The sequence below is a fragment of the Hyperoodon ampullatus genome (genome assembly GCF_949752795.1).
Source record: "Hyperoodon ampullatus genome assembly, chromosome: 4".
Taxonomy (NCBI): Eukaryota; Metazoa; Chordata; class Mammalia; order Artiodactyla; family Ziphiidae; genus Hyperoodon; species Hyperoodon ampullatus.
The window spans coordinates 36,037,365-36,061,084 of record NC_136917.1 but is presented as its reverse complement, the minus strand read 5'-3'; the positions used below and the strand labels follow the sequence as shown (position 1 = coordinate 36,061,084).

At 48.4% G+C, this 23,720-nt stretch overlaps 1 protein-coding gene across 1 annotated transcript in view; it reads left to right on the top strand.

Annotated features, from left to right (window-relative positions):
- Positions 1-23,720, top strand: part of GATAD2A (GATA zinc finger domain containing 2A) — an 86,172-nt gene that overhangs the window by 9,032 nt on the left and 53,420 nt on the right. The window contains exon 2 of the mRNA XM_079703168.1: positions 15,831-15,919. Within this exon, the coding sequence (XP_079559294.1) occupies positions 15,905-15,919 (15 nt within the window). The 5' untranslated portion in view covers positions 15,831-15,904. The remainder of the gene's footprint in view (positions 1-15,830; positions 15,920-23,720) is intronic.

Here is a 23,720-nt window from a genome sequence, read left to right as displayed (position 1 = left end):
TTGAGAGTAGGGAGAGGGGTTGTGGACACAGGAAGGAAAGGGGCTGTGGGGACCTGGCACTTGGAAAAAAAATGACTTGGGTCTGAGAGTGACATCTGCCTGATGATGACCAAGACACCATCAGGGTCCTGATTTTGAGGTCGTGGGTGGGAGTGAGGAATCAGGTGAGTTGGGTGAGGGCAGCAGCCTGGTGCCTCATGCAGAGCTGGGAGGGCCAGCACATGCCCTGGCCACCACCCACCTTAGGAAGCACTCCCACAGGGCCTGGGCTGTCCCCCAGCTCCATGTCCCTTGGCCATGTGTCTTCTGCTGTCCTTGCACTCTCCTTGCTGTCTATGGCCAGAGGACCTGTCTCCTTCCCACTGGTCTGTGTCTGCTCTGTTCCCTACCTCATGCGTGAGTGCTGTGCTGTTCTGATGGAAGGAAAGAAGATAATTCTGCACATCTGTTCCTTGCCAGGGACCCCTGGTCTGCTCTGTGGAGTGCTAAGAGTGGTTGGCTTGTGTGTACATCTCACACAATGGAAAAGAAGATGAAAAGGTCCTAGTTTATGACCTAGGCTGGCAGTATTTTTTTTCCCCTTAATATTTTGCTGCACCCCGCGGCATGAGGGATCTTCATTTCCAACCAGCATCAAACCCGTGCCCCCAACAGTGGAAGTGCAGACTCTTAACCACTGGACTACCAGGGAAGTCCCTGGTAGTGTTGATCAAGTCCTTTAAGCCCCTTCCCTTGGCTTGTATGTACCCTGGCAGGTAGGGGCTTAGAAATATGTGCTTCGTCAACCTCTGAGGGTTTTAGTGCCTGTGCAGAAGGTGAAGATGCACACGAGTTACTGAATTTGCTGTATCGTCCATGGAATGAGGGTTTGCACAACAAGGCTCATTCCTCCAGGAGGTTTCTAGCAATTCAGTAAAGGGTTAAGTTAGTGTGGTCTTGTAAGAGGGAATCGAGGGTGTGCTGATCTTTGCTTTAGGAAGTTTTCCCGTAGCCTTGGGAAGGATCCAGCCTTAGGATGGCCTTAAGAGTCCGACTGCCCTCGAAGGTGTGGTGGTTCACATTTGAGCCTGGGTCTGGGAGATGGCTGACCTGCATCTGGATCCCCATTTAACTTCTTAATCCTGTGACCCTGGCCAATCACCTTGACTTATCTTAGCCTCTGTTTTTTTCACCTGTCAAGTGTGGGCATCAATGGCAGTCCCCCATGTGAAGTGTAGTTAGTGTTGGTAGTACCTCATTCTGTGGTTATGAGGATTAAATGAAATCAGGTATGTAAAGTACTGGCACCACGCCTAGCACCAAATAAAGAGTTTAATAATCATTATCCACTGTTGCACTTTTCTCTTCCTCCTTTAGTAACAAAATCTCTTGTCAAAGGTGATTCTTTGGACGTTCTGGCCTTTGTCAGCAGTGAGCTTTTTTTTCTGTAGCAGTTTGAATCTGTGTGCCCAGTGGTAGCTTTCTCAGTGGAGAGTCAGGCCCTCCCCTTTCTGTGCCACCAAAGTCTGATGAACACTGATGAGTCCTGGACCATGGGGGACAGTGGAGCCCCCACTCTAGCAGTAGTGCGACTGGGGTCTTGGGGACAGACCTGCAGTGCCTGGGGCTCAGGATGGATCTTGGTGCTGGATGGTTAGGTAGGACCTAGGTCTGTGTGAGGTGGCTGGTGACAGAGCATGGCAGTGGGGTAGGCCTCGGAGGAGGCCAGAGGGTCCCTGCAAGGCTGGCCCAGTAAAGGTGAGGTGAGTGAACACCCCTACCCTTGCCCCTGTGGCACTCCTCCTCCTCTCTCCTCCTCTCCCCTTTTGGTCTGGGAGGGCTGGTGGCTTGGGACTCGAGGTGACTTCCCAGGGGATTTCTTGCTTTGGGTTGGGTTGTATTGGCAGGACTGTGCTTTGACAACATTGGAATGAGGTGGACTTTGTGGGCTACTTGGGAGCCTGACCCTACTTAGGACAGTGTTTCTCTGGAATGTGTGGTCTACGTTCTCAACAACTGACAGCTTAGGAGTACCCCTTTGCCTGGAAGATAAAGTGTGTGCTGGCCTCATGTGTGCCTATGTGGTGTCCTGTATATGTTGGTTTTGTGTGCACCCTTGTGTGTGCATGTGCACATGTGCTTATGCACGTGTGTGATGGCTCTATATGTGCTTGTGCGTGTGTGTATGTGTGCAAATGGAGGAAAGACATTTCAGTCCGTGTTGGACATGGGCTTCGTGTGGCAGCGTCCTGCCTTTTGTGGGGTCCCCGGCCCACTCTGGGGTGAGTCTCAGGTAGAGACAAAGTCCCACTGAGGGCGCAGCCCACAGGTTTCTTTGGGCTTCTTATTTTAAGTCAGAGATTCACATGACATTTGCATTGTACCTCATAGCACATCAGGTTTAGTACTAAAATCTTCTGCCAGCAAGGAAATCTCCAACTCGCAGCGGAAGCCAAAACAAAGCGTATTTCAAAATTCTGGTGTCCTCGCCGTTGCACCCCAGGAAGCAGGCCTTTCACTCTTCTAAAGTTTTGGTAGGGCCCGGGGATTTGGTCTTTGCTGCCTCTCTCCTCCAGGAGCGGGCTTCTCTATGTGTCTGACTCTCTAGCACGGTTTCCTTCCTGCTTGCTCCCTAGATGCTGGCTCTTCGGCTGAGTCAAGCAGAACTCTTCCCAGCCAGCAAGGCCCTGTGTCTGCCCAGCACCTGTTCTCCCCAGTGGCCCTTCTGTGAGGATAAAGTGATGGGAAGTGTCTATGCAAGGTGCTGGGAAGCTCTGATGGCCTAGAGAAGCCTGGTGTAGCCCACCCTCCCCTCTTCCCTACCTTACCTCCTCTGAGACCTTGGGAAGGCTCTGCTTCTTCCATCTTGGGCTCATTTTACCTTATAAGGGCTGGGGGCAGTGAGGACAGTTTGATGGTTCTCTGAAACACCCTCCCTGAGGAGCCCCTCTGTTCCTGACCTCCTCTGATCATACTTTTATCGTCGGGTACATTGTCAGGAAGATGCGGTGTCTGTTCATGTCATTTCTCAATTTGTTCTTTTTTTAATATTTATTTATTTATTTGGCTGCACCGGGTCTTAGTTGAGGCACGTGGGATCTTCGTTGCGGCACGTGGGATATTCGTCGCGGCATGCAGCATCTTTTTTTAGTTGGGGCACGCGAACTCTTAGTTGCGGCATGTGGTATCTAGTTCCCTGACCAGGGATCGAACCTGGGCCCCCTGCACTGGGAGTGTGGAGTCTTAGCCACTGAATCACCAAGGAAGTCCCTCTTAATTTGTTCTTAATTGGCTTATGTAGTGTAAGCCACAATTTACTGATAAATGTTGCCATCGTTGTAGTTTCTTCCTTGGAACTTTGCAGCATTTTAATCACTCATGCAGTTTTTGTGATCATTGTGATACATCATCAGAGTTTGTGGCAATGATGAAGTGTCTGGGGCTGGGAACTGGCTTGTTGGTCTGGACCTTGCCATGAGGCCTCGGGACTCCTGGGCTGAACATGTGGCCTCAGTCACGGCCATCAGTGCTGTGATGTGGTTGTTGGATGGCTCCAGCCACGTGTCAGAAGTTACTAGATGGTTTTGACTGTTTGACCTGGTTCCTGACAGATAGAGAAACTGAATTCTGCCTCTTAGGAAAGCTTGGTTGCTCAGATGGTTGTAGCTTGTTTTGCATTTGACGACCCAGCATCAGACTAGATTTCCAGAATTCTACCAAAGCCACCCTTCTGTCCAAAACTCAGCTAGGGAGCATCTGGAGGTTTGTGTGTGGACGATGCTGACCTTGCCGCCTGCCTGGGTACTCACTAGCTGCTCTGGATTTGGATCTAGGCGGACCCTTTGGTGTTCTGGAAAGTACCACCTTACATAGACCTCAGTCACTTGTTCTCAGTCTCCTGTTGCCTGCCTGGAGGATGGGACCCTTCATGAGGATCAAGGTGGCAGAGGCCAACTGAGGCTCCAGGTCCGTCCAGCAGTAGTGGGACAGCTGGTGGGTGCTTTCCTTGGTAGTGAGCAGACAGTAGCCCTGCCTCCCAGGAAGTGCCCAAGTGCCGCAGGGGTGAGGGGGTGGGGGAGTAGGGGAGTGCGTTTTAGAGGTGAAAACTGGAGGTCCTCTCCTGGACTGTGTGGTCTGCCCAGTTTACATTTCTTTTTTTTTTTTTTTAGTAAATTTATTTATTTTATATTTATTTATTTTATTTTTGGCTGGTTGGGTCTTCGTTGCTGCGCACGGGCTTTCTCTAGTTGCAGCGAGCGAGGGCTACTCTTGGTTGTGGTGTGTGGGATCCTCATTGCAGTGGTTTCTCTTGTTGTGGAGCACGGGGTCTAGGCACGCAGGCTTCAGTAGTTGTGGCACTCAGGCTCAGTAGTTGTGGCTCGCAGGCTCTAGAGCGCAGGCTCAGTAGTTGTGGCACACGGACTTAGTTGCTCCTCAGCATGTGGGATCTTCCCGGACCAGGGCTCGAACCCATGTCACCTGCATCGGCAGGCGGATTCTTAACCACTGCACCACCAGAGAAGTCCCCCCAGTTTACATTTCTTTGGTGATATTTCTGCCATCCTACCTGTTGCTACCTGACCAAAATAGCCTTACCTTGGACCTTACAGGGATAAGCTTTGTGAACTACTTTTAGATTTTGTTTGGATTTCAAGACCATGAAGTTTTTTCCTTTAGGCCCAGGTAGGTCTTCATTTATATACAGTGGGGCCAGCACAGAACACTGCTCCCTCCGTGCTCTTGAACAGGTTTTCCCTTCTCTGTTCCAGTTCTGGAAAGTGAGATACCGGTGTTTAAACTTGTGGGGAGCACCTGCCCTAGTTACCAGATTGCGCCAGATTGCTGCTTGTTCACCAAGACCGCCTGTTTGAAGATGGCCGGTGAGGAAGTATAAACTCTGGGCTCAGCCTATGGCCTTCATGTTGCTCCTCAGAGAGACTTGGGGTGATGTGCAGGTCTTTGCCCTGTCCATGAATATGTTGGTCATGGTTGGTGCCTGTGTCATCACAGAGTTGGGGTCTGTCTTTACGGCATGGAGAAGGTGCTCAGCTGGTGGGTTTGCTTCTGCTTTCTCAGCACACACAGGTCCACGGCCACAGGACCTGGGTTGAGGCAGCACATGGCGCCTGTGGCCAGGGCCTGGGACCCCTCAGAGGCAGTGGAGGACACCTAGTCCTCCACTTGGTAAAAGAAGGATTCTTGTTTTTCCAGGAGATTGTGTGATAAATAAGGTGTTACTTCTTTAAAAACAAACTCAAGAAAACTTGCCACAAGAATGGAATGGCTGGAGGTTTTATTTCTTGACATGAAAATAAATACTGATACAGCTGGTTGACATGCTGTGTGACGTGGAGGCCACCTGGATGGTGCCTTCTTGGCAATGAGGCCCACTGCTTTGGGAACCTCCTGTTCAGGCCACCTGCTATGATGGAGATCTTCTGTGGCTGGGGCTTTTTGTGATCCTCACTCTCAAATTTTTCTGTTCCAAGTGGTCCTGGAGACTCAGTTACCTCCTCAGCCTCCCCCTTGTTAGTCGTCCCAGGAGGACACTATATTTTGCAGTCATAGGCCACACAGGGACATGTCTGTTTGGAAAGGAGACTGCCTGCTTGCCCAAGCCAAACTAGGTGGGGAACCCCAGAAAATCATTTTTGCCCTTCTCCTTATTCTAGAGCAGTTAACCAAAGTGATAATTGAGGTGCTATGGGCGTTTCTATCTGAAATTATTGGTAATGAACGAAATGTCCTCCTCCTGTTGGAGTTGGGTACCTCATGTGGAGTCATTTGGTGTCACTGTTTTCCCACATAGCATCCATGGACTTGGCCAGTGTGGTGACTGACTCCCCTGGGCCTGGCTTTGTGTCAGCCTCACAAGATAAGTGGGTTTGGTACTCAGACCTTGAGGAGGGGATACAGTGTTTTCCTCTTCAGTGACATTGATTGCTGAGTGCCCTGTTGGGCCTAGTTGTTTGTGTCTCTGTTGTCTTGAGTTTGACGTGTCTGGACCTCAGGGCTCACACCACCAGTGGGCTTGCGTAAGGGTTTCTGAGTCTGGCTGAGGTGCTCCAAGGAATAGGTTTGGGTTGTGCTGTGATATCTCTGGCTTCCACATATAGGAAAAGATTGTGCCCAAGATGAGTTAGTTATCTTTATCATTCATCTGACAGGGATTTCTTGACTCCCTTGGTTCATGGCTGTGAGATGGGGCTGAAATAGGTGTGTCCTGGGGAGACAGAGTGCTCTGGGAGGCAAGAACTGGGGTGATGAGACTTGGCATACTTGAAGTCCATCTGAGGTATAACATTAGATGCTGCTTTCATCTCACTATTCTAAGTCTTTCCAGTATCTTTTTGTGCAATTTATTTGGGGAGTGGAGGGAAGGACGGGTTGATAGTAGAACATGTCAGGGACATGGCTGGTCTGGGAAACAGGGTTCTAGAGCCATGCTTTTTGGCTGTGGGTGTACCAGGCCCATGGGCCTTGTTCTGTACACACTAAGGCCTCGAAAGGTTAAAATGATTTGTTGTTCTGCCTCAAAGAGACATTGTGCTGAGTGAAATACGCCAGACAGAAAAGGACAAATACTGCATGATTCTATTTACATGAGGCACCTAGAGTAGTCAAATTCATAGAGACAGAAAGTAGGATGGTGGTTGCCTGGATGGGCATGGGAGGGAGGGAAAAATGGGTAGTTAGTTAATGGGGACAGAGTTTCAGTTTTGCAAGGTGAAAAAGTTCTGGAGATGGATGATGGCTGTACAACAGTGTGAATGTACTTAGTGCCACTGAACTGTACACTTAAAAATGACTAAGACCAAGAAAATGATTAAGACAGTAAATTTTATGTTATGTATATTTTAGCGCAGTAAAAAAAAGAAAAAAACCCAGAACCTTTCTGAATTCAGAAATATCCTGCATCCTTATGAGAGCATGCATGCATTTTTTAAAATAAATTTATTTATTTATTTATTTATTTATTTATTTTTGGCTGCATTGGGTCTTCATTGCTGCACGCGGGCTTCTCATTGCGGTAGCTTCTCTTGTTGCGGAGCACGGGCTCTAGACACGTGGGCTGCACTAGTTGTGGCATGCAGGCTCAGCAGTTGTGGCTCGCGGGCTCTAGAGCGCAGGCTCAGTGGTTGTGGTGCACGGGCTTAGTTGCTCTGTGGCATGTGGGATCCTCTCCGACCAGGGATCGAACCCATGTCCCCTGCATTGGCAGGTGGGCTCCCAAGCACTGCGCCACCAGGGAAGCCCAGCAGGCAGATTCTTAACCACTGGACCACCAGGGAAGCCTAGAGCATGCATTTTTATCCTCCAAGAGTTAACTTAGGGAGAAATGAACAGAGACACTCACATTTTGATGGTCTACCTTATGCCAGATACTAGGGGCTTTAAAAAAAAGGAAAAGGTATACGTGGTTCTAGAAGGCTCATTGTAACATTGTCTTGGGAGCATGATTCCGTGGGTGTTCTTTGGTCCCTAGAGTGGTGGGGCCTGGATGCACTTCCTCCCCTCAGTAGAGACACACAGAACTGGAGTCTGCAGGAGATTTAGGGGGACAGTCCAGGGAGATTTGAGGTCTTCTCTCCTCCAGTGCTCAGCACAGAGATTGAAGGTGTTCCTTGGTTTTCTGTGGCTCTTTGTTAGAGAATTCCCTTCGTATGGCACATATTGGTGTGTATGCACAGAAGGGGAAACTCTAGTTCGTAGGTACTCGTTACTAACACAGAAGTTATTTCCTCTTTTGTTCTTGTGACATTTTCTTCAAGGTATCCTTTAATATCGTAATGCCCTAATGCTAGACATTTCAAACACCTACCAAAGTCTCAGACTTGTCTAGATGTGAACATTTGATCCCTGGGCTTTTTTAAATTTTATTTTATTTTTTATTTTATTCATTTACTTTGTTTTATTTATTATTATTTTTGGCTGTGTTGGGTCAGTTGCAGCATGTGGGATCTCTTTTTTTTTTTTTTTTTTACGGCACGTGGGATCTTTGGTGAGGCATGCAGTATCTTTCGTTGTGGCATGCGCGCTTCTCTCTAGTTGGTGGCGTGTGGGTTTTCTCTCCTCTAGTTGTTGTGTGCTGGCTCCAGAGTGCGTTGGCTCTATAGTTTGAGGCATGTGGGCTCTGTTGTTGAGGCGCGCGAGCTCAGTAGTTGCGGCGCGCGGGCTTAGTTGCCCTGTGGCCTGTGGGATCTTAGTTCCCTGACCAGGGATCGAACCTGCGTTCCCTGCATTGGAAGGCGGATTCTTTACCACTGGACCACCAGGGAAGTTCCTGATCCCTGGGCATTTTAAGTATGGGGGTTTATCTGAAGTTCTGAACTACCGAGTGGACTGCCTGGACAGCTGCTAGGGAGCGAGGGTGGAAACACTGAAAGGAACCTTGTTATAAGGAATCAAATTTTTTTTTTTTTTTTTTTTTTGCGGTACGCGGGCCTCTCACCGCTGTGGCCCCTCCTGTTGCGGAGCACAGGCTCAAGATGCGCAGGCCCAGCGGCCATGGCTCACAGGCCCAGCCACTCCGCGGCACGTGGGACCCTCCTGGACCGGGGCACGAACCCACATCGGCAGGCGGACTCTCAACCACTGCGCCACCAGGGAAGCCCAGGAATCAAAATATTTTGAGGAACAACATTAATCATAGTAGTCAAAGTAAGAACTAGTTGCTTCTCTTTGAGAGCCTGCCTGGAGCCAGGGCCTGCCACTTGGTCCTCAGGATGGTCTTGAGTCCTAAGGGGCTAGGTGGGCTCCCAGGGGCACAGTTGGATTTGGCCCCAGGCTGGACGGACTGTTTAATTGTCAGGAGGGTCGTGGCTGAGCAGTTGGCTGTGTGATTCATCAGTAGGATTCTGTTCATTATCATCAGGATGGTCTGGTAGTGTGAAAGGAAGGGATGCTCAGAAGAAAGGAGGGTCGTGCTGAAGTCAAGTCTTCGAGAGGGCAGGGGCTTCTGTTGGAAGGATTGTCGATGGGTTTTTTAGGGAGGGATATGGAATCTTGGCAATAGAAAGGGGGAGGGGAGTGCAGGGTGTGGGTGAATGGGTGCTGGGGTAGGTCACACTTCTTAGTGGTGATGGGGGAGGCCCTTCCAGACACAAGGCCATTGAGGCCTATGGGAATCTCCAGGCACCTTTCTCCAAACAGCCATGTGAGGGAGTTGGGGAGAGCTCCCCCCCACCCCAAGAAGCTCTGGGCTCCGCAGGGGCTGTGGCGACGCTGTGGCCTTGCCTATCTCCATATTGTTTCTTCCTGATGTTATATTTATATTGTTATGTTTTTGCATCAAGTTGGTGGTGAAAACATAGTGGTTGAGTATTTATAACTCACAGAGGATGCCATTTTGTCATTTCTACTCCATGCCTCCTTGGGCCTTGGATAAGGAGATGAGCAAGCGCCCTTTCTCTTGTGGAGTGTAGAGCATTTGGGGGAGAGAACCTAGTGGGATGCTTGATGTCAGATGTCAAGGTCAGCCATGCCATGTGATGGAGCTGTAGTCCTCGGGGATGGAAGCGGGGAGAGGGTGCCTGAGTAACACATGTTTTGAGTCTGAAAGGTGAGTGGGGGGAAGGAAGGACTTTTATGGCAGTGAGAACAGCATGTGCAAAGGCCCAGTCGTGGAGGAAGGCAGATATGGTGGGTAAGATGAATCGAAACAAGGCCTGTGTGGTTGGAGCCAGGAGCATGGTGTGTGTACAGATACTATGTGCGTGCCAGATGACTTCATAGGGTCACCTGCGCCTAAACAGTCAGGGCCTTAAGGGCTGTGGTGAGGTGTTGGGGGTGTTGGGGGGTTTTAACGAGCTTTAGGAACAGCTGCATTGGCGTAGTGTGGGGAATGGACAGTCTGTCTCTTGGTGAGGCCGTGGTTACTGTGGCTGAGGGAGGAGAGGCAGGGGCAGACCGGGGGTCTGGAGGGCACATACTGGTTGTTACCCTGGTGGATGCTTTGGCTTGACATTGGAGACCGGCCAGCTCTGGTTGCCAAGGATAGGCTTGTGCAGCTGGCCTCACTGTCCTTGGCTCCTTGGCCCTCATGGGGTTGGTTCTTTGCCTCTCTAGTCTGCCTAGTCATGCTCTCCCTCACTCTGTGGGGATATAGGGTTAATGAGGCTCTTTGCCTTGGGGAGAGCAAGTACTGCTTGGTCCCCTGGGGCTGACGTGGAGCTGAAGCACCCCCTTGCTGTGCCTCTGCCTTGACTTCTTGTCTCAGGCATGCTGCTCTGCCTGAGTCATCTCTGTCCCTTTAATGCTCAGCAGAGCCTGTTAGGGCCATGGTTCCCTCCTGCTTTCAAGGATCAGGTAGTCAGTATTTTCGGCCGTTACTGTCTTTGTCATTACTACTCAGCTCTGCCCCGTAGGTGAAAGCAGCTAGAGACAGTGCAAACTTGAGTGGGCGTGGCTGTGTCCCAAGAAAGCCATTAGCCAGAACAGGCCCAGGCAGTAGTTTGCCGACCCTTGGATTAGGGAATTGACTCTGACCCAAGTTAATCTTTCCCTAACCAGCCAGCGCATGTTGGAGCAGTGTGACCTCTGGGCTTCCTTGAGATGATCCACTGTTGCCCTGCCTCAGTTTCTCCCTTTCTCATAGAGCTAGCTGGGGACTTCCTCTCCTTGACAGTTAGCAGTACAGTCGCTAAGACTGTGGGCAGAGAGGGTCTGGGTGGGGTGCTCATTTTGTGTGGAACAAGTGGACTTTGTGGACCTAGGGGTGGGAGAAGGTGAATAGTATTATTGCTGGGTTTCGTCTTGGAGGTTTTTTGGCTTAATATGTTCCCGGGATTGGATTAGAACCAGAGTGGTAAATATTTGGGTGCAGATACAATTGAAGAATTTGAGAGACTGCACAAGTGTTTGGTGAGTGCAGACGGTGGTAGGAGGAGATCAGAGGTGTGCAGCTTCCATAGGGTCAGGCCTCGGAAGGGATGATGGGGCCCTCTGGGGGGCACCTTGGAGAGCCCAGGCTTACCCATCAGGTGCCCATGGCCTCTGAGAGCTGTCCCTGGGCTGGCCATGGGCATTGCAGCTGGAGCGTCTCTAAGGAACTAGAGCTCCCTAGACAGCAGCCAGTGTTCTGGCCGGGGGCTCCTCCCCTCAGGTTAAAAGGGAGCAGACCTCTCTTGCCTGAGCTGGAGAGGATGAAGTGGCAACAGTGGACTTTTGTTGCCCAAAGTGCAGTGACTTGATTTCATGTAAATCACCAATCACTGCCTCCTTACCAAGTGTGATCTCCTTCAGACTGGGAAATTGTTGTTTGGGTAGGTCGAAGATTCGGGTGTTGTGTGTGTATGCATGTAAGTGGAGTACCCAGGTGCAGGGTCAAAGCCAAACCATAATGATTTATCAAGGGAGTGGAAGAGTCTCTTATGAGTTGGTAATTGTGTACTTAAGGGTTACTTGATACTGTTTTAAATATATGGGTTGGAAATAAAAACAGTAAAAGCTCTATAAACCCAGCCAGTGTGGGGTAGATGGCACAGCAGCCCAAATGATACACCAGTGGAAAGTGATTACAGTTTATTTTAGAGAAATGCTCCCAGTCCTGATGGTGCTAAGTGGTCTCTGCTTGGTTTCTGCTCCTTCGTGAATTTTGCTCTAATTGTATCAAGGGGTTGCTGGTGTGTGAACTCCTCAGATTGGTTCTTTCTCCCTCAGTGTTAAACCATCTCTGCTCATTCATTCTATAAATATGTATTGAGCACCGGACACTGTTGGAGGTGCTTGAAATGATATCAGGCACCAGGCAGACACCCCTTTCCTTGTGGCATTTATGTTCTTGCCGGGTGAGAAAGTCCATAGATACAGTAGCTGTGTTGTGTGGAGTTTGAGGAGGGGCCAGGGCTGTGCGAGAGAAAGGGCAGGGTGAGCAGGGTGGGCCTCTTTGAGGGAGACATTTGAGCAGTGACTTGGGGGTACACGGAGGAGACAGCCATGGTGGGGGAGAGTGATGGAGGCAGAGAGCAGCTAGCACAAATGCTAGCACAAAAGTAGCAACTACTGTTAGAACAGGCTGTGTACAGACGTTTTTGGGAAATTGTGTGAAGCTGAATATGGACTGGGCATTTGTTGACATTTAGAGATTATTGTATGGTAGTTATGGTTTTTTTTGTTTTTTTTGTTTTTCTTGTTTTTTTTCGGTACGCGGGCCTCTCACTGTTGTGGCCTCTCCCGTTGCGCAGCACAGGCTCAGCGGCCATGGCTCACGGGCCCAGCCGCTCCGCGGCATGTGGGATCTTCCAGACCGGGGCACGAACCCGTGTTCCCTGCATCGGCAGGCGGACTCTCAACCACTGCGTCACCAGGGAAGCCCGGTAGTTATGTTTTCAAAGGTCATTTTCAACTTGGGATGCAAATTGAAGAATCGATTGTTAAAATTATAAAGTATCGGGGATTTTGTTGAAAACCTTAAAAACCCCAAGGTGGGAGGGTGCCTGGTGTGTTGGAGGCCAGCATGGCTGGAGGAGGGTGGACATGTCAAGAGAGGATGGGGCTTCTCTCTGAGCGATTGCAGGGCCTTTGGAAGGTTTCGAGCTGAGGAATGAAAGCAGGGGGTCCAGTTTGCAGACCTCTGTCGTATTAAGGGAGGATAGTGTGTCAAGTGGAGGTGTGAGAAGTGGTGGGACCCCAGATGTGTTTGACGGCAAAATCAATAGGATTTCCTGGCAGACTGGATGATGGGTAGACCTATCAAGAAGGCAACTGCAGCCAAAAAAAAAAGGGACTTTCGGGTGGTCCAGTGGTTAAGACTTCTCGCTCCCAATGCAGGGGGCACAGGTTTGATCCCTGATCGGGGAACTAAGATCCCGCATGCCTCATGGCGCACACAAAATAGAAAAAAAAAAAAAAAGGCAACTCCAGATTTTTTTTTTTTTTTTTTGCGGTACGTGGGCCTCTCACTGTTGTGGCCTCTCCCATTGCGGAGCACAGACTCCGGACACGCAGGCTCAGCGGCCATGGCTCACGGGCCCAGCCGCTCCGCGGCATGTGGGATCTTCCCGGACCGGGGCACGAACCCGCGTCCCCTGCATCGGCAGGCGGACTCTCAACCACTGCGCCACCAGAGAAGCCCCAGATTTTAATCTGAGCATCTTGAAAGACTGAATGTACCATGAGCTGAGGTGGGGAAAGCTGTGGTGGAGGGTGAAAGTCTGAGGTGACCTTAAAACTTCTTGTATGTTGCATACTGCCCCATGATGCACTGTATGCATTATGATAACAGATTAAGGTCACCTTCCTCGCAGGTTAACCCTTCAGGAAAATGTCCAGTGTGTCTTGTGGTCTCACGGAGTTAGGGTACTTGGATCTTTGTTGAAAATCATTTGTCCACATGTGCATGGGTGTATTCTGTTCCATCTGTCTACTTGTCTGTCTTTAGGTTCATGTCATACTCTCTTGGCTACTGTAACTTTACATATAGTATGTCTTGAAATCAGGTTAGGTAAGTCTTCCAAATTTGTTTTTCTTTTTCAGTATTTCACTAGTCTAGGTTCTTTGCATTTCCATATAAATTTTGGAATCAGCCTGTTTTTTCCGGCAAAACATGCCAGCAGTTTTTTTCCTTAATAAATAAATTTATTTATTTATTTAATTTTGGGCTGTGTTGGGTCATCATTGCTGCACACGGGCTTTCTCTAGTTGCGGCGAGCGGGGGCTACTCTTTGTTGTGGTGCGCAGGCTTCTCATTGTGGCGGCTTCTCTTGTTGTGGAGCACGGGCTCTAGGCGCATGGGCTTCAGTATTTGTGGCACGTGGGCTCAGCAGTTGTGGCTCGTGGCTCTAGAGCACAGGCTCAGTTGTGGCACACAGGCTTAGTTGCTCCGCGGCATGTGGGATCTTCCAGGAGTAGGGCTTGAACCCGTGTCCCCTGCATTGTCAGAGTCTTAACCACTGCGCCACCAGGGAAGTCCCATGCTGGCAATTTTTGATTGGGGCTTTGAATCTATGAATCAATTTAGGGGAGAACTGACACCTTCTGACCCATGGAAAAGTCATATCTCTCTGTTTATTTAGGTTTTCTTTCATTTCTCTTAGCGACATCTTACTGTAGTTTCAGCTTATAGGTCTTGCACATTTTTAAAAAAAATCAGATTTATCCTTAAGTATTTCACGTTTATGGTAGTATTAATTTATTTTTTTTTAAGAGCTTTGAGTTTTGGTTGTTTGTTACCATTGTGTGGAAATACCACTGACTTCTGTATATTGACCTTGATCCTGAAGAGAGTAGGCGCTTGGAAAAGCCCAGGACCCCTACCTTCTGAGGCTTCCCCCTCCATGGCAGAGAGAGGCCTTGGCTTGGGAGGTAAAAGAACTCGGATTGCAACTTCCCTGGTGGTCCAGTGGGTAAGACTCTGCGCTCCCAATGCAGGGGGCCTGGGTTCGATCCCTGGTCGGGGAATTAGATCCGACATGCATGCTGCAACTAAGAGCCCACATGCCGCAGCTAAACATGCTGCAACGAAGATCCCATGTGCTGTAACTGAGACCCGGCGCAGCCTTACTGACTAAGTAAATATTAAAAAAAGAGAGAGAGAGAGAGAACTAAGATTCATGGCATCTACTGCATTTCCCAGCCTGAATGGGGCCAAAAAGAGTGGCAGAAAGGGCCCCTCTCCCTAGGAGCTATCCCTGGTGGTGGCTGTAGCAGCCCTGGCCCTCACTGAGGAGGATGCTATGTGCTCCTTGGTTCCCAAAGGTCTTTCCATAGCGTTCACTGATATTTGCTTATTTTGCAAGTTCTCCTGTGGGAGTGTTTCTCGCCATCCATGAGCTGTGTGAATTGCTGTGAACCCAGCTTAAAAATAAAGTTTTCATATCAGAGCAAGCTCCTGGTAGTCATGTGGGTGCAAAGAATGACAACAGAGGTGATATTGACAATATTTGGCAAGCCACAACTGACAACTGCCTGGGAGTCTGAGATTTGGCTGGTTCACTGGGTTCCATCTCTGTGCCCAGAGCCCTGGACATCTCATGTCACAAAGGAGAGGAAGTTCTGGGGCCATGCTGTCTCTGGGACCTTGGGCGAGTTCCTAAACATTCTTGAGCCTTAGTTTTCCTATCTGTAAAACAGGCAGCCTCTTTCTTCCTGGGCAGTGTAAGACCTTTGGAGTTGATCCCTGGGTGAAACTTCTAGTTGCCCTATGGCAGTGAAGCTGCCTCCATGTGGGAGATGAAGTTTGTCCGTCCCTGGGCACCTCATGCCCTCAGCTTCTTGAGGGCAAACTCTGCACTGCCTGTAATGGTGGGTGGTTTCCTTGGGGTCTCTGTTGGGGAGTGGGCACTGGGCAGGGGAGAGGTCACCTCTGGAGAGGGAGACCTGGGTGGCCCTGGGCAAGTTCCTGAATACCAGACATGTCAGATCCCTTATGTGTAAAATGAGGGTGATTGTGTAACTTATCCCTAAGATTGTCCTGGGGACTCAAAGAGATACTGAATTTTAGCATAGTACCTGGAACTCACTACTAAACATCTATTAAATGCTAGTATTTCTATTCCTGCTGTTAATGTCATTACCATTATCATCAAAACCTTGAACTGTTTTCTGTGTGTTCAGTATGTTGGCTTGTGGTTGTGTACCATCTCTTGTCTCCATCCATATTGCTAGAGATGAGATCTGTAGTGTTTGAGATGTTAGTATTTATTGGTTAGTGTACCTTATTGGGTCATACATCAGAGACTGATAGAAATTGATTTCCTCAGCTTGCCCTCCCTTGGAAGGTAGCAGACACAGAGCTCTGGCTGAAATCTAGAATCTCCCAATTCCAGGGATTGGAGACATTTAAAACTGTCTGTACGTTCCAGAAATTTTCCTTGGAAGCTCAGTGTTTCTTCCTCTGTTCTTTGCTTTAGGTTGGCCAGCACGTTGACGGAAATTGCCTTTTGACATAGCTCGCACCATGGCCGGCTGGTAGGACCACCGTCCCATGCCCAGAAGCCAGGTGAGTGTGTAATATCTAGTATCTGTGGAATGGAGGCACTGACTTAGCCAATAGGCCTTATTCAGGTCCTTGGACATTTGAAACAGAGCACTGCTTTAGAAGCTGATGGCCACCTCCTAGAGGAGAAGGAGGAAGACAGGTACCTCTGGCATTGCACAGTGGGCCATCTCCACAGGGCTGCCCAGGCCCTGCCTCCTCCAGGATGGCCGTTTGCTCTCCTGTTGCATCTCAGGGGTCACTCGTTTGAAAAGGCCAGGCCCAAGTAGGATGAACTGTCCTCTGTGAGCATCAGGGGCAGAGGATAATCCTGGCCAAGTGACCTTTGCCCTCTGGCCATTCCTGTGATTTCCCAATGCTGACAGAAACCGTTAGAATTTATCCTTAACCACCAGTGCTTGGAGCTCATTGCCCTTACCGCACCCCGTGCCTGTGGGGAAACTGAGCCATCCCCTACTGCTTAGGGCTCTCAGGTGGAGACTCTGTCCAGGGCTTTCGGGACCCAGCAGGACAGAGCCCAAAACCCAGGTGGGATTTTGTCTATTACTATCAGGCCAGTGATGTTTTGGGCCAAGGCTGCCTACCTGGAGAAGAACGTAGGACTGAGGGACGTCTTAGAACACGGAGATAGCTTGGAGACCTCCTGGGTTGGTTAGCTGCTTCCTCTTATAGGCCAGCTGGCTGGTGACTTTCCAAGGGGTGTATGCCCTTCAAACAGTGTCACAGCTGCACAGGGTAAGAACTGTCTGCTGGGCTGAGCAAGGTATGTGACAAGGGTTGGGGGTCGGTATGTGACAAGGGTTGGGGGTCGGTTTGTGAGGTTTCAGCTCTTATCTGCATATAGCAAGATGATAGTATGGGCGTGGTCAGGTAATCCTGGTGTCAGGAAAACATTTCCAGAATGTTTACCCAGCAAAAACAAACTTTACTGGTATTAAAAAAAAACTTTTTGGGCTTCCCTGGTGGCGCAGTGGTTGAGAGTCCGCCTGCCGATGCAGGGGACACGGGTTCGTGCCCCGGTCTGGGAAGATCCCACATGCCGCGGAGCGGCTAGGCCCGTGAGCCATGGCTGCTGGGCCTGCGCGTCCAGAGCCTGTGCTCCGCAACGGGAGAGGCCACAGCAGTGAGAAGCCCACGTAATGCAAAAAAAAAAAAAAAAAAAAAAACTTTTTAAAAAAATTGAGATAATTTGCATACCATATAATTCACCGATTTATAGTATACAGTTTAGTGATGTTTTTGTATATTCAGGAGTTGTACAAATATCACGGTCTATCTAGTTCCAGAACACTTTCATCACCTTCAAAAGAAACCCCACACCCATTAGCAGTCCCTCTCCAATCTCCCTTCCTCAGCCCCTGGCAACCACTAATCTACTTTCTATCTCTGGATTTGCCTGTTCTGGACATTTCATATCAATGGAATCACATAATATCTATGACCTTGTGTGTCTAACTTCTCATACTCAGCAAGTTTTCAGGGTTCATCCACTCTGTAGCATGAGTCAGTGCTTCACCCATTTTTGTGGCTGAGTATATTCCATCGAATGGATAGACCACATTTTGTTTATCTATTCATCTGGGATAGATTTGGGCTATTCCCACCTTTCGGTAATTATGAATAGTGCTGTGAACATTTATGTACACAAATTTATGTGGACTTGTTTTCACTTCCTTTGGATATATACCTAGGAGTGGAATTGTTGGGTCATGAGTCTTTGATATTCTGAGGAACTGCCAGACTGTTGTTATTGTGGCTGCACCATTTTACATCCCCCCCCCAGCCCTGCCCCAGGCCCCCAGAGCTCTCTGGAGACAAAAAATGACTCAAAGTCTATGCCGGTTTCCTAGGCTAGTTGAGGATCATCATCGTTACCTGGTGCTGGTGGCAGCATGCAGTGAGCCAGCCACCTAGAAAGTGGGTTCGGCGCTTGGTTGTGAACAGGCTCTCTTTGGACATTAGTGTTGGAAAATCATGGTACTTTATGTCTCGACAAGGTCTTACCTGCAGCCCAGAGGGGTGAGTGATCACCCCTTGTCCTATAGCCCAGGGCATTGTCTGAAGGCAGCGGGCTGGCTTAGGGTTCTCTGAGGTCCTCGGCTGGGTGACTCCACCTCTGCCGGGCCCTTTGTTAACTAGGAAGTACATAGTCCGAGCAGTAAGTACTTGCTGAGTGAATAAATGAATAAAAGAAAACTGCTCCTTTCCTATCACAGGGTCAACAAGGAAGACACAGCCAGAGCATTACAAAGCAGTTAGTTTGGTGATTACGGAGGGAATTTCTGGAAGCCCCCTCAGGTGTTCCCTCTGGCCCTGCCTCTCTGTACCCGGTGAGTGAAGGGGCTTGACGGGAAAGGATGGTCTGTGAATGGTTGTGGCAGATGGTGGTCGATGTCAAACAGGCAAAAACACCCTATTTTTTTTTTTTTTTTGGCTGCGGTGTAGGATCTCAGTTCCCTGACCAGGGGTCGAACCTGGGCTCTTGGCAGTGAGAGCACAGAGTCCTAACCCCTGGACCACCAGGAAATTCCCTGAGCAGTTATTTTTAAGAGATGTATAAATATGTCAGCTTGTGTACTTTTTGTCGTGGGTGTAAGTCAGCTCAGCAGATTGATTGATTGTTCCACTTTCAGTTGAACCATGGCCTAAAGTCAGCTGAGGCCTCCCCATTCCTGCTGCCCAGGACTCCGGGCACAGAGGAAGAGCAAGGCAGGAGGAGGGCTGGGTCCTGGGGAGTCTTGAGGTGCATACACAGCCCCCACACGATGCCCCCACAGTGTATGTGGCTGTCGGTGTGAATACTGAGGGTCAGGCTGCCTGCTTGGGCTAATGGAATTGGTGTCCACCCTTGAATTTTGCTTGTCGGGTCGGGTCCTGTTCGTTCAGCAGCTACATATACTGCTCGCGTGCTGAGAGACTGGCCTTGTGCTTGGTGTTAAGATCAAAAATGGGTGTGACTTACAGAAAAACAAACAGGAAAAGCAAATGCAGATGACCCTTAGCCAAGGCATAAAAGATACTCAGTCTTTTCTGATACTAAGAATAATGCTCTTTGGAGCTTCCCTAAGATATTTCTGACCCTTTGTCCTGAAAGGTGTACACCATTCTCTTGGTGGGAGTCACGCAGCACCATATGTTGCTTTTGGAGGTTCACAACTTCTCGGAGGGGGATTTGCTTACCACTTTGCTCCAGCAAGTCCACTTCTAGAAATGTATGCCAGAGATAGACTGTCAAAAATAAGGATTGTGACAAGACTGTTCATTACAACATTCTGAAGTATAAAACTGGAAATAACTTAGATGTTTGTCATTTGGGGCTGGGACTGATGGGGCTGGATCGCTAGTGGGGTGGAGCCGAGCCCCTGAGCAGAGGAAGGAGGGGTGCCTTCTTGTCATGGTGATGGGATTTCTAGGGTGAAATGAGTAGAAAAAATTATAAGGTGAAGGATAAAGAGATGTACTGCACTCACTTTTATCCCTCATAAGGAACGGTGGGGGTGGGATATAGACATGTGTATTTGTTTATATTTTATTTTACTATTTTTTAAAAATTTATTTAATTTATTTTTGGCTGTGTTGGGTCTTCGTTACTGTGTGCAGGCTTTCTCTAGTTGTGGCGAGTAGGGGCTACTCTTCGTTGAGGTGCGCGGGCTTCTCATTGCAGTGGCTTCTCTTGTTGCGGAGCACAGGCTCTAGGCACAAAGGCTTCAGTAGTTGTGGCATGTGGGGTCAGTAGTTGTGGCATGCGGGCTCAGTAGTTGTGGCACGCGGGCTCTAGAGCACAGGTTCAGTAGTTGTGGCACACGGGCTTAGTTGCTCCGTGGCACGTGGGTTCTTCCTGGACCAGGGCCTTGAACCCTTGTACCCTGCATTGGCAGGCGGATTCTTAAGCACTGCGCCACCAGGGAAGCCCTATATTTTATTTTATTTTATTTTTTCCTTTTTTGGGGGGGCCATGCCATGTGGCATGCAGGATCTTAGTTCCTCGACCAGGGATCGAACCCAGGCCCTCGGCAGTGAGATTGCAGAGTCCTAACCACTGGACCACCAGGGAATTCCCTAAATCATAGTAGTTTGATTGTAAGATACGAGATATGCCATAAAGGCAAAAATTAGAAAAAAAATCTTTAACTGTTTTTAGGAATCATATTTTTGGTTTCAGGTCAACAATGCCCATAGTCTTACTGTTATATATTGTAGGAGAAAACAAGTAATTAATGTCTTTAAGAACCAAAATTGGGAATTCCTTGGTGGTCCAGTGGTTAGGACTCCACGCTTCCACTGCTGGGGGCCTGGGTTTGATCCTTGGTTGGGGAACTATGACCCGCCCCCCCTGCAAAAAAAAAAAAAAGAACCAAAATTTTTAAGATGAAAGACATATGCAAATAAAAGATCAAAATACTTAAGTGAAAATGTTTTAATTCTAAATCTGCATTGGGAATGTCCCAGTTGTATAAGATGGTACCAGGGTTGTGTCAGAAGGAATCCCCCCCTCCACCCCACCAAGGGTGGGGCAGGTAAATGTGAATGAGAATTAGTCCCTGAGTTGGAGCATCAAATGTATTAAAAAATCCAGGGTTCCTATTGGTGCTCAAAGGAAAGGAAGAAACTCACTGGTGCCCTTCAGAAGGTGTTAGGGAATCAACTCATTTTGAAAATTGGTAGGTATAAGGAAAGAAGCAAGCATTTATCCTGCCTCTACTCTATGGACTGTGTTTGCAAGGAACAAAAAAGTGGGTAAGAGCTAGTTTCCTTCGAAGATAGATCAGTGCTGCCAGAATTTTCCAGAATCCTTTACTCGCACTGTCCAGTGTGGTACCTGCAATATCGTGATTGAGGAAGTCAAGTTTTAATTTTATTTGATTTAAATCTTTTTAAATAGCCACATGTGGCTAATGGATCATGTAGCTATTAACATTCTGGCTAATTAATATGAAACGATGGAATTATAAATTCATACGTTTGCAGGCATCTGATGAAATGGTGGGTCTAGACAGTGGACCGCAGTGGCTTCCAGTCCCCAAGGAAGGGTGCACATGCTTCCAGAGGGATGTGTGCTTGGTTGGACCTCAAAATCTAGTTTTGGGACATTGGGGTTGTGTTACATTATACCACAGGGATGCCAACTGGCAAAACCCAATTGTGGGAAACAGGACAAATGGCCTGATTTCTTCAACATATGATTGAAAAGAAAGCGGCGGGGGAACCTATAGGTTTCAGCCAAGCGTGACTTCAACAAAGATTGAGGAATGATTGTTTAATTGTTGATGGTGTGATCATGGGATTGTGGTTTTGTGTCCTTGTAGTGATAAACACTGAACTGTTCATAAATGCATGTTGTATGGCATTTGCTTCTTAGAGGCTAGTGGGTGTGAGGCGTGTGAAAGACCAAGGTGGTCGTCTGACAACCATGGAAGCTGGGTGGTGGGCATGAGCAGTTAATTGTGCTGTTCTTGCTGCTTCTTTGGGTATGTTTGCAATTTTCCGTAATGAAAAGTTTGGAAGATGGGGTTTGACCCAGGCATTCCCTCAGGGAGCTTTATGATTCATGTCACCCGGGGCAGGGGAAACACTCATTTACAAAAGTGAGGATGGTGGCCGCTTGTGGTTAAAATTCAAGCAGAAAACCTTCAGCAGAGATTCTGGAATTGCTGTGAGGGGCTGTGACCAGTAGCCTGTCAAGCGGGACAACCTCTTGTTAACAGCATTCTCATTTTCTGTAATAACAACACTTACAGTACCTTCGTGGAGCCCTTGAAGAACCTTAGTGATAAAGTGGGCGCTGTTCTCATTTTACAGGTGAGGAAGCTGAGGTGTGCAGAGATGAACCAGGCATTCTAGTTTTGACCTAATGTAGTGTGATGCTGATGGCACCTTCTGTTCTGGGAGCACTCAGCCCACCTCCCCCAGTACCCAGAGTGCATTTTATCACCACAGTGCATCAACACCCTGATGCTGTAATGTCCCATATGTTGTTTTCTGACATAAATTAATATATTATTCATTAGAAATCAATCTCACCTCTCTATTGGTGTGGTCTGTCCAAAGCAGCCATAGCCAATTAAGACTGGATAAAGTAGGTAGTTAGCTGGTCTTCAGTATGACTTTGTCTTATAAAAAGCACTGCTTTGCAGATTTGATCCTTATGTGTGATCTAGGGATTATTGCAACTCCTAGTGTGCGAGGGACCTCAGCCCCATGTCTCAGCCTATTCTGTCCACTGCCTACCCCACACATCTGTGTGTGTCCCCGCAGTGGCCTACTGGGGCTATGCTGCTATGGATGGGAGGCCTTTTGTTGAAACCCCAAGGGTGTCCCTGGGGCCCAGTTAGCTCCTGCTCCCTGGTAGAAACTAAGCAGGTGTTTGGTTGAATGCGTGAGTGAAATGTCTATGAGACCGAGGCGTCTGGCACAATCCCAGTGTGAAGCCTGTGACAGACCTGACTTGAATCCGGATCTGCAGTGGTGGCCTGTGTGACCCCAGCCATCAGAGGTCTTGCCCTCTCTCCAAGTTGGCTCCCTGTTGGTAAATTGTCCCATTTGTGTCCCATGTGGTCACACTCCCATCTGTACCGTGGGCTTGCTGTGGCCCCCTTGGTTGCTGTGAGAAGCTGACGGTTGTTGCTCATGGAAGGACTGCATCCCAGTGGACAATGGCTCTTCGATTGTTTGGGATCTTGTTACACAAGGGAGTCTTTCCTTGAGGACCCTATTCGGTGCTCTTGGGGGTCAGAGTAAACCTGCTTTTGCGTTTTAGTAGTTTAGCAGCCATAGAGGGGTTGTGGCCCTTGAGGTTAAGATTATTTTGGTTTTTGTTTTCCTGCCTTAAAAAGTAATAAAGTAAAATTCACATAAAATTCACCATTTAAAACATTTTAAAGTGTACATTGGCATTTACTACAGTCACAATATTGTGCAGCCATCACCTCTAGTTCTAGAACATTTTCATCACCCCAAAGTGAAATTTGTACGTGTTAGCCTGTACTCCTGCACTCCCCTACCTCTGTGCCCCACCCCAGTCCCTAGCAACCATTAATCTATCGATACTTTCTGTCTCTATAGATTCATGTGGCTCTGGGCATCTCAGATAAATGGAATCATATACTATATGGCCTTCTGTGTCTGGCCTGTCTCACTTAGCGTGTTTTCATAGTTCATCTGCATTGTGACATGAATCAGAAATTTATTCCTTTTTAAAAATAAATTTATTTATTTAATTTATTTATTTTTGGTTGTGTTGGGTCTTCGTTGCTGCGCGTGGGCTTTCTCTAGTTGCGGCGAGTGGGGGCTACTCTTCGTTGGGGTGCGTGGACTTCTCATTGCAGTGGCTTCTCTTGTTGCGAAGCACGGGCTCTAGGCACGTGGGCTTCAGTAGTTGTGTCATGCAGGCTCAGTAATTGTGGCTCGCGGGCTCTAGAGCACAGGCTCAGTAGTTACGGCACACGGGCTTAGTTGCTCCATGGCATGTGGGATCTTCTGGGACCGGGGCTCGAACTCATGTCCCCAGTATTGGCAGGCAGATTCTTAACCATGGCGCCATCAGGGAAGCCCTATTCCTTTTTATGGCTGAAAAATATTTCATTGTATGGATATATGACATTTTGTTTATCCATTCACCCACTGATGAACGTTTGGGTTGTTCTTACTTGTTGGCTGTTGTGAATAGTGCTGCTTTTTAACATTTATGTATAAGTTTTTGTTTGAATAAATGCACATCTCTTGGGTATATATCTAGAAGTAGAATTGTTGGGTCATATGGTAATTCTGTATTTAACTTTTTGAGGAACTGCCAGACTGTTTCTCA